The 11470-nt window shown below is 38.0% G+C and overlaps 1 protein-coding gene across 1 annotated transcript in view; it reads left to right on the top strand.

Moving 5' to 3' along the window:
- CFAP58 (cilia and flagella associated protein 58) overlaps positions 1–11470 on the top strand; it is a 29129-nt gene that overhangs the window by 5176 nt on the left and 12483 nt on the right. The window contains exons 2-7 of the mRNA XM_009703575.1: positions 200–348; positions 2112–2268; positions 4140–4334; positions 6584–6721; positions 8829–8988; positions 10739–10821. Coding sequence (XP_009701877.1) covers positions 200–348; positions 2112–2268; positions 4140–4334; positions 6584–6721; positions 8829–8988; positions 10739–10821 — 882 coding nt within the window. The remainder of the gene's footprint in view (positions 1–199; positions 349–2111; positions 2269–4139; positions 4335–6583; positions 6722–8828; positions 8989–10738; positions 10822–11470) is intronic.

The raw sequence follows: 11470 nt of genomic DNA, 5'->3' as shown, positions 1-11470 counted from the left end.
AGGAATGGTTCAAAATATTTGCTATGCCCTCCTCCAAAAGAAAAGGCAACCGGTGAACAAAACTGTTATGAACCTAAGCATGAAAAGGCATGAAAACCTAATTTCTTAATTAACCAAAATGCAAGACAATTAATTTTAAATTTGTTGTTAATTTTAAAGCCAATTTAATTTATGTAATTGTTTTCTATTTTGTTCCTAGGAGCTTGAAAAGGCCTGGAAAATGATGGATATAGCCTATCAAAAGAAACAGAAAGCAAATGAAAAGATTAAATCACTGCAAGAGGAAATTGCACGCCTAACTAATTTAGTGGAGCAAGGATCTGGACTGTCTCTGGAACAGGAGCGCAAGTAAGTTTTCCCAAGGGAGAGGGAAATACTGAACTGATTTTCTATTATTCTGTGCCTTGTTTAGCCATTTAGATACTACAAAGACACTGGAAAACAGCAAAGGTCTTTGCTGCCTTTTACTTTTCTCATGAATGCACATTTATTGGTCTACGTGTTTATGCAGTGAGCAAGTACAGAATCAGGCTCTGAGTGAGTTCATTCAGCATTGGACTAAGCTGAGAGATCAAATAAAAACCGGTATTATGCACTTTCTCACAATCTGTCATATTGTTTTATTTGACTAGCCTTTCACATACTGTCTTTGAGAGCAGGATCCTGTCAACATTTTAACACGTTATGGTAGCAGGGTCAAGTAGATAAGTCAAGAAAGCAGAAGACTTGATTTCTCTTCTCTTCCCAGCTTTGTTATAAGGCATTATTACTGTCTGTATTCTTGTTTGTGTTTTATATTCATACATTTTCAAGACTGTGGGCTTTTTTTACTGAACACTTATGCACAGAGGGACCTCGTCTCAGGTGGAGCCTCTAGCTGCTACAGTGTGCAAATAATAATGATCTTCAGGAGCTGCTCAAAAGCCCTCCAAAAGCTAGTATTTGTAGTATCAGGTCCTCAGATTGTGCTTATGTTGTAAGATTAAGTGTAAACTCAAAGGTGAGATTAAGTATATTGCCCCTATGACCCGTGCACTTTCTATCAGGGTTGCTGATGATTGGCCCAGCTGGTTCTGGCTTGAAATTTTCACACTGTGTAAGGTATTAATTTATATTACGCGTTCAGGATATGTATGGGGCATGCTTATCTCCCCATGCACTGTGTAGCCAGGCTGCATAAACAAGACTTGTGTCTGTGAGCAAGGCCTTTAGTGTGCTTAAACATTTCCCCTCCAAGGAATGTGCCAGCACATAAACCACCTGGATGCATGAGAAATCCACTCCTTCACCTTTTGTGCCTGAAATGTTCTGGACTTGTGTAACAGGTTTCCTTGGATCTAAAAGCTTGTTCCTTAAGCCTTTCCCTAGTATAACTCTCCCTAAAAGCAGTTCTCTCTGGCTGCTTTTTGCATTTTCCTGCAAAAGCCAGGAGCTGTTATTTTGCCAAGATCTCACTCCTGCCATTTCCAGCTGCTGCTCAGGCTCCTGGGACCTGCTGACTTACAATTTCTTCTTAAACATCTTTTGGTATTGCCCTCCAGTTCCATGCTTAAATACTCTGTCTAGTGACAAGGCCACGGGACTAGACAACTCCTTTGCATATAGTCTTTTAGAACTATAAGGCTGGTTTTCAAGGTTGCGCTTGAACCCACACTGCTTGGACTTTATTTCAGATTGTAAATGTGTCCAAACAGGGAGTCTGTTTTATTCTTACATTAGGTGACTGTAAGACATAACCTAGTTAGGTGCCCAGTCAAGTAAGCTGCAGAGAGACTGGTTACAACAGTGTAACATTTTTGGTCCCTGAGTAATTTTGCAATGGGTGGAGAAGAAGGAATTTTGTTCCCTGTTACCTTTTTGAGACATTGAACCTTTCTTCAGATCCATGAGGATGTGACGTAGCAAGAAAGAGTGATTTATTGGACTAGGTTAGCTTTGGAAGTTGCCTGTGTTGATGGTGACTATGATCACAGTAGACAGAGCATATAACTTGACCAGCAGAGCCTTAACAAATTAATTTTAAACTCCCGTTTCTCACAAAAGATCTTGCTCTGGCATAGAAGGAGGAAATGGCTGGTGACATTGCATGACTATTATTTCCTTCCTTCCAGTGTCCGGGATTTGCTAAAACTTAAAGAAGAGGTAACTACGGAGCGAGACCAACTGTTGTCAGAGGTTGTGAAGTTACGTCAAAGTCTAACTCAAGCCACAGAGCAGCAGCAGGATGCAGAGAGGGCAAAAGACCAGGCAGAACAATCCATTATGCAGGTCTGTACAGATGGCCAGGTGGTGATTTTAGACTTTGTCCTGAACCATTCTTCACTCTTGCCTGAATCATAGTTGTCTATCATAATGGAGATGCACGTTTTTTTCTGCGTTGTAAATCCTTACGCCTCCAAAGAACCACTTAGAACATAGACCTGGAATGGAGATCCTAGGTCCCTTGCTGTTGGCAGTGGTTGTTATATGATGCCATACCATCATTTTTAAGAATTTTTCAAATTCTGACTTTAAAGCTAATTAAGCTATTTTCTCTCCTACTTCTTATGGGAAGCTTTTCCAGAACATCACTTCTCTAATGGTTAGAGACCTCCTACCTTCTTCTTCACACTGATTCCTGCCTACTGTTTTTCAGCTTAAATAATTTTTCACCTCACCAGTGTCAGCAGAGAGCAGTCATATTCCATCTCAGCTTTACATTTTTTTGTCCCCTTTTTAAAGTCAGGTTCTCTGTTTTTCTGACCATCTGAGTAGACAGTTCTTCTCTACTGATCAACGTGTATAGCTTCGTTTAAATGTGTATAGCAGCTAGAGATACAGAAGATTGCGGATCAATAGGATACCCACTGAACAGAGAGAAAGTGGAAAAGGATCGAAGATAGGATACAGAACTCTGATACATCAAAGTATAAAAACATAATAATGAGCAATAAAAGAATTCAAAGCAGAGTATAAATAGGGGCTGCAGCAAGAAAAAGGGAGAAAGAAAAAGCAGAAAAGAACACTTAAACAAAGAACAGAGGAGGGATAGAAGCAGCATTTACCTTACAGTTTTTTATTAATCACAAATAGGAAAGTAATGATCAGCCTAGGTTTCATGCACAGAACTCGTTTCTGTTTCTAAAGCAGATAGATGGGAATGTATTACAAAAGAATATAAATCTTTGCTTTTCTGACAGCATTGTGGGCATGGGAGAAAAGAGAGAGGATTGAAAATCCCGTCAAAATTTATTGAATCTTGCCAGTCTTAATCTTCTGATACACACTTCATCAGCCCTTAAATTTACGGGATTGTTACAGCGTTTGTAACCGCCTCCCATTCTCTAAGTATGAAATTATTCTCCACTTCAGACTGCTTAAATGACAATGTCTTTTTGAAGATCCTGTTGAAGACCCTGTCAGTTCTGGCAAAGTTTCGTCTGTGGGCTCAGAGGGAGAGGAATCTTTAAGCAAAGAACATCTTTCAATTCCTGGTCCCTGACTGAACTGAATATTTCCATGTGGATCAACCCCCTGTGTCTCCTCTCTGCTGATCCTGCTCCATCACATATTTGGGGAGGGAGAGAGCAGAAGTCACAAGACAGTCTATTAAATATGAAAGAAAACTCCTTTTCAAAGCTCCCACAGAGGAACTTTGAGGGCAGAAAGACTGAGAGCAGTTGTGAAAATGAACACTGGTCTGACACCTCTCTGTTTCCTTTAATATCAGTGTAATAAGTGTTCCTGCTGGTGAGATAGAAAAATCAAAATAGAAATCCTTGCAAGTCAACATTAAGCCCAACTTAGTTTTAATGCTGCATTCAGAAAGTGTCACTTTACAACTAACTTACAACTGAAAATCCATTTGTGCCACTGCATCTCCTGAACTGTATCAGACCCTTCTGTGTAGGTGAACTGACTGGTGCTTAACAAATTATCATCATCAATAAATACGTTTCCTCATGCAGGATTTTTTATTCAACCACTAGAGAATATATTTACTTCTGAGAAGATCTGGCATATTCCATGTAGTAGTGGGTACGGCAGTATAGAAGCTGTTGTTTTCAAAATCAAGCATAGTAGAAGGAGAGGTGAGAGGCCTTGTTTTCCTGAATAAAGGGCAGCAGAACTTAAAAATTTTGTCTTCTCTATTATTATAGCTTCAGCAAGAAATCCAGCTGCGTCATAATGAGGCGTCACGAGAGGCTCGAAAGAGGGAAAAAACGGAGAACGAGCTGAAAAATCTTCTAGCTGAAATAGGTAACAAGCAAGATGAGATCAAGAATTTACAGCAACATATACAGAAGAGCAAAGAGGAACAACTGAAAACGGAGCAGCAGCTAAAAGAGCAGAAGGTAGGGTACATGGCACACTGTGCTCATCAGGTCTAGTATTAGGGTCAGATGTCGAAATAAGAAGAAAAATGGATTTTCCTGAAGGGAGAGGGAGGGAGATTATTTTATGTGAATAAATTTTAATAAATATTTATTTTTTATATAAATATTACTTTACTAATCAATAAATATGTAAAGCTTGCTGACAGATTTCAGATAGATTTCCTCACAGAAATCAGTAGTGAATCGCAATGATGCCGTTAGAGATCATCTTGAATAGATCACAGCAAATGAAACATAGTCAGTGGAGAGCATGGATGATCTAATGATAGTAACAGGAAACTTCCAGGTTAGACTTCTGACGTGTATTGCCAGTTTTGCCACTGATTGACTGTAGTGGTATTGGTAAAGTAATTTTATTTCTGACCCCTTCTTTCTTCTCTGTCACAATAATTTTTGTCTACCTCTCAAGCTTGTGGAAGAATTTCTGTGAAAGAACTGTCTTTGTAAACGTTTTTGATTGATTTCCCCCATTCTGTTTCTAAAAACTTTATCTGGAAATGTCCTAACATAGTGTTCTGTAAGTGTTTGAATTTTCAGGTTTTCAGCCCGTTTCCCCTGACTTTGAGAAACTCTCAAAGAAGCAATTTCAGCAAATGGCAAGGGAGATCTCATCACTGTAAACCAGTCCTACCTCAAGGGAAACTTCTTTGGGAGTTGTGTGTATCTTGTAAATTTATGACTTTTATGGCTTTTTCTTCCCTTCAGGTTCCTGAATTTGTGAAGGCAGAGGTCTGTGACAATTTTTTGTCAACACAGAGTCTTAGTAAAATACTTCACATAAAGAGATACAGAGAAGATTAGATTAGTTCTCTGAATATCACTGGTTTGATGCAGCTTTTGAGGGCAGCTGCATGATCTTCCAAGACAATCACATTGTTTTTAAATAGGATATCTACTATTCCTGGTTCTGTTCCATTCTTCCTCCTTCTTTCTACAGTCCCTTTCAAGCTTTCTAAGTGCAGATTTTAGCGGCATTCAATTGTTCAAACTATCCTGGAAACCAGTAGGTCACATAAAATGCTGTGCCTAGGCTAATTAACCAGACCACTGCGCTGTCTTTGTTGCCTGTGCTGGCTTGAAGGTGTCTGTGGAGGCCCTGCATTGTCTTTTGCAAACAGTCTGTGCAAAACACAGGCTATCTAACTATGCAAGGGTCAGGGTAGAGAGCTGCAAGAGGAGGTGATCCAGCTATTGCAATCCAGTCATTGGGTTATTGTTTCTCAGCTGAACTGTAGTTGGTTGTGATGGCTGCTCTTATTCCACTAAAATTTCTAATAAAAGATCCTTGCTTGCATGAGAGTGAAGATAGTTTGATGCAGCTACTATAGGGTTCATCCCACCTATGTCCAAATCTCGATAAAGAATCACCTGAAACACAGTGTTATCCTGATGTTTGCAACACAAGAAACAGTATTCCTTGTTTTACATTGTCTTTGCTTCTGCATGCGTTCAGAAGAGCTAGATTCCACTTCTCTTCCTTTAATATCTGTTAAGGGCATAGTACGTATAGACTTCATCAGTTTATCACACATTAATGCTTGAAGTGACAAATGTGATAGTTGTTCTTTCCTCACTTATGGAGTAATATCTGTTAGTGGAAGCCCCATCAAGCGGAAGAAAAGACTGGCAACTCCAGTATTGAAGTTGTATCCAGTATTGAAATCCAGTATTCATGTTCTCCATAGAAACCATGAAACTGCTGTTCTGGGCTTTTGACTGAAGACAAATTAGAAAGAAAAATGGTTGTGTCCTGGTCCAAGCAAACCATGTAGCCAGAGAAATGTTATCAGCATATTAATGTAGGATTTGCTTGCTAAGAAAGAGAGCTCCCCTGCCCTCTGCTGATTGAAGTAATTTGAATCCCATACTAATTTTCAGTAATTACATGTAGCAAGTTGTGTTACATGATGCTTGCCAAATGCCTAACAAGAAGTAAAATATTTATCTACCACCTGCAAGAGAGGCCTGCTAAGCTCCCAGAAAAAAACCCTGACACTGGCTGTGTTATTCATTAGAAATTATCGTTTCCTCTAGTTAATATGAACATATATCGTATTTCACATTAGTAATTTCATCAGCAATGAAGAGTGGTTTTTAAGCAGGCAACAATCTGTAGCAGCTTTTATCTCCTGGTTCTGTCTTCATGCATATGTAGATATTGTAATGAGATTAAAAAGAATTAATAGGATTGTTCTTTAATCTAACAGATCTTGAATGAAAGAGCTGGTAAGGAACTTGAGCAATTTCAGATGAGAAATAATAAGCTCATGCAGGAGAACAAGCAGCACAGTGTGATATTTGAAGAGGTGATGCAGGACATCCAGCAGAAGACAGCAGAACTGAAAGTAAGTACCAGAAGGTGCATGCATCCTGTCAGCCATATCACTCTGATGGCAATCTTACCTTACTTGGGACAGGGGTGACCTCAGTTCTTGTACTCATAGCTCCCTATGGGTGGCTTTGGAGCAAATCTGAGGGGGTTTTAGGAACAGATCTGGCTGTCACTGGATGCCATTCTTTCTGTGGCAGTGCCATGGTGCAGTCTCCAACCCTGTCACCTGATAGTGTGGCACCCATCCTGCTTCAGGAGCTGTGTTTCATAAAACACAGGAACCAAAATATTCAACGCATTGTGTTCATAAAGCACGTGTGGTACTTTTAACAAGCATAAGGTCTTTTGTTCAATAGTGAGATCTTCAGATAAGAGCTAGGACTTTCTTTCTTGCAGTGATTAACATAATCTGAATGTTGCCAAAACCCACTGAAAAATGTTAATAAATTATAATGATGGTGTCCTGAATAGCTTCCACTGAAGGGGGTTGCTTCCAACACTAAAATTTTCCCCTCACAGTATCAGTTGGGGAATTTAAATATAAGTAATCAAGATGGTGTTTACTTTCTGATCTAAATGGTTTTCTTGCCTGACTTTACATTGTTTAACAGTTGTTTTGTACCACTCAGAAGCAGGTGAATTTCAGTTGGGGAAGGATTAAATGATTCCTGCATACGCTTTTTAGGGTACTTTGAGAGCATTTGTGATAAAGGGTAATGTATAAGTGTTAGATGTTATTACTCTGTCTACCATATCTTCCATTTTGTATAGTGATTTGGGTTAAAACACTAAACATTAGAAAATTCAGGTAGAAAATAATTATCTTATCAAGGTTTAGTCAAGTATAACCAATTCACCTAAATAAAAAGGTTGTTTGCCAATAGAGAGCTTTTTACACAGATGATTCTGATTTGGATCCTTAATGAACTGTATGGTAGGAGCTTGTTTTCTGTTGTATTTTGTTACACAGACTGGAGGATATTTTTCTTACCTATTTGAAAAACAACTTACTGTCTTTTCCAGGTTATCTGTTTTTTCATTACTTCTAGCAATACCATTGTTGTTTAAAACTTTACAAACAATATGTTCAAACATGACTTACATTTGGGGCTCTGTAGAGTGTCAAAAGGAGGATTTTGTTTCTGTAATCTTATCCTATTTTCAAGAAAAGTTGATGGAACTTGTAGAATCATGCACACAGACTTCTGGGAACAAAAAAAATAGAAGATACTGCCCAGTTCGTAATTAAGCCAATTGCTAAGAGCACCAGTCATGAACCGAGATGCCCTTTTTGTAGGCACCATGCTTGCAGTTTTATCCTGCAGTGTGCTGTGTGCCTCCACTATGGCGTTGGGCAACCAAAACTGTAAAAGTACTCGTAAATCTCTTGAAGGTTATTGTCAGTAACAATTAAGGAGATTCACATCCTTCCAGAGGATACTTACATAGCAGGATTCACTGTCTCACAGAATCAGCATCTGAGGCTGTAAGTGGAACACTGTAGTCTGTGATGGCTGTAAAACTAACAGCGGCACTGTATTATAGGAGGAAGTTATATTTACTTCTTAAAAGGAAATTTCTGCTCTGATTATTGGTTGTGTTTCCTGGTAAACAGTTATACAGTGTGTTGATTGATTATTTTATCTTCTGATTGTGTAGCAAATGAGATGAACTCTACATTTTGCTTTTTCTTTAAAGCCATAGGTTATAAAAGAGATGGAGATAACAGATACCTGCTATTAGGAACATGCAATCAGACCACACTACAGATACCTATATCATCACAGTCACTGTCCCTAATACTTCAAAGGAAATTAGAGCTGCCTGTGTTTAATCTGCAGGACTAATTGGGTAGTGCTATGTGAAGCTTGGAGCTGGGGATTCTTTATTGATTGTCTTCAGCCCTAAAGCATAAGACTTGATTATCATTTTCCTTGTCCTAACTGGCTTTGTTTAAATTACTTTTAATACTCTTCAATTAGCTAATTATCTTCTCTCAGGTGACCCACAGCACTTACACCTTTGCTTCCTGAATTTCATGGAATAAGTATATACCAAGTACAGAGACATTCTCCTTCTATGGATACTTTCTCTCGCTTTTCCTTGTTGCTCTTCTGTAGGCCAGAGATGAAGAAGTGACTGAGATGCGCCTTGAAATTTCAAAGCTGAACAAAGTAAGAGATGTTCTCCAGCATAAACTGCGTGTTGCAGAGGAACAAAAAGTTGATGCGGAACATGAGAGAAACATCCTAAAAAATCAAGTATCTGGACTGGAGAGAGGTAGGTGCCTGATTGATGGGTGAATCTGTCTTCCGATTCATAATTTATTCATTCAGGGGACATTTTCCTGTTAGGATCATTCTCCTTTAGTGTCTAGTATGAGACTGTATAAATGACAGTTGGAATCTACAGCAGTATTTTAAAAACCTTGTAGGCTTACAGAATTTTCATAATGTAGCATATGTGGGGTGAAAATACAACAGACATAACTGAACTTTGTGGTGTGCCAATTTGTGTCGCGTCACTTAGCTAGTTGTCCCCAATGCACCTTCACTGCTCCTGCACTTGACCTGTGAGAGAGAAGTAATCTCAGAACTTACTGAAATGAGATATGGTTAGAACACACTTTTTTCCCCGCTTTGGTTCTGCTGAATAGTATAGCCTGAAAATGAATATGTGCAAGAGACCTGATAAACTTAGTTCTGGTATGTTTAGGACTTTGGTTGGTCAGTGTGAATACTAGAGCTGTCTAAGTATTGATTTTGACTTGCTAGCAGATCTGGAAAACTTTAAGAAGGAACTTTCAACTTTTTTTGCCAAATGGAAATTTTGGAAGAAAATGCTTTGGGTCTAACAAAATATGTTGTTTAACTCTAAAAACAACTTTTTGTATATTTTTGAGCATTTAAGACCACTTTTTTTTTTAAATTCAAAATGCAAATAAATTTCAAAGTCAAATATGCTTTGAAATAAAAATAAACACATTTTCAAAGTGATTTTCAGAAAAAAAATATGTTTTTTTTTTTTTTCTAAAATAATATTATGAAGTTGGCAAAATATTTGAGTCAATAAGACTTCACTTTTTGGGGCAGAAAAAAACCCTTTGCTCTAAATTTCATCTAGTTCAGGTTGTTATATACTAGCATAAATGCCTCTTCCTGCTCTTGCTTGTTTCTACCTTGTGCCCTGAAGTGACTGCATATATGAGATATGAATCCTTCCATGTAACTGTATTTATGGAAAGTAGTGTCTGTTTTTCATGCATCTCTGTGACGGTGGAAGAGCTTTCCCACAAATGTTTTGCTAGTACTGCTTAAGGTCATGCTCTGTACTAGAAAGGAGAGCGGAAATTAGGAAATTCAAATCTGTACTGGAATGCCTGAGAATGGCTTCTAATAACATGTCTTTTCGCAATATTTGACATGTCTTAGGACTCCAATGTACTGCAATTCCTGAGTTGCAGTGTTAATGTAGCAGTTTTTAATTAATTTTAAAATATGGTGAAAATACATATCTCCAGTTTTTAATATGTTTTTCATAGTATGTGTCCAGTGTTAACCTTGACCCATAGCAAGTAGTTTTAACTTCACTGAAGCCAGTAGAATCTTACTGCTTCAAAGGAGAACTGGATTTCACATAGAGGGATTAGAATAATTCTGAAAGTCTCTGTTTTTGAAAGTGCCTCAATTTTTGGATGCTCACATTGAAGCTTCTTAAAAGGCTCTGATTTTCAGTGTGCTCCATGATTTCTGAAAATACAACTTCTTTATGGTATCTTGGTTTGAGCACCCAAATATAATAAGTCCTCATACCATTAATTACTGTGCCTGAGTTCTTCTAAGTTCTTCTAAGTACCCAAATAAGTATTAACATCATTAGCTGATACTTGAAGTTGCAAAACCTGATCACAGCTAATTGAACTGTTCATGTAATGTTAAGGCTTTTTAAAAAGTCCACTAAGTTGTTTCTGCATCTTTAACAGCTGTACAGTTTGAACACATGATTTATTCTCTTTCCTCTTTTTCTCTAGAGTTGGAGGCTGCCAAAAAGCAGGCAGAGATTGACAAGAAAGCTGTGGATGATCTTATGAGGGAAAGGGATATGCTAAGCAAGGTGAGCTTGCATTGGTAATACTGAAAAACAAATCTCACAGCTTGAGAATGAATTGTTTGTAGTTTAAACACACTGACACAGAAATGTTATCAAATAAATAATGTTAAGTAAAGCACTCAGATTTCCTTAAGCAGTTGATCACACTGCTTCTTTTGTGTGCATTGAAATAGCATTAGTAACTATAAACACACAAAAGATTTCTACGTTTTAACATATAAACCATCAGGGAGTTCAAAAATGCTACATATGTTCACCTTTATTGCAAACCTGTTCTTTGATATCCAAAGAGTTCATTACATCTGTGCTTTTACACTCTGTAGCATATGAAGTTTTAATATTAATCTAGGCAAACTAAGTCTTTGCTAGTAAAAGAACAAACCAAAATGTTGATGCACCACGTAGCAGCTTGGTAGGCTGTGTTAATACTAATCCTTGCTTTTGGTTCATTTCTCAAACTGATTGTTTTCCATCAGCCCAAGGTTCTTGTACTGCAGGATAGCATCTCATGTTTACGTTTTTTCATTCCTGAAGTGTAATCTAGTAAATTCAATGCTAAAAGATGATTTCTGAGGTGCTTTGCTTGGTATAGATTCACTGTCCTGTGTCTTGACTCTAGCAGAGGCCCAGATTGGCAGGTAACAAATACCTG

The sequence above is a fragment of the Cariama cristata genome, unplaced genomic scaffold (assembly GCF_000690535.1).
Source record: "Cariama cristata isolate BGI_N322 unplaced genomic scaffold, ASM69053v1 scaffold23947, whole genome shotgun sequence".
NCBI lineage: Eukaryota > Metazoa > Chordata > Aves > Cariamiformes > Cariamidae > Cariama > Cariama cristata.
The sequence above is the reverse complement of the archived record's forward strand: the minus strand, read 5'-3'. Positions and strand labels throughout refer to the sequence as shown.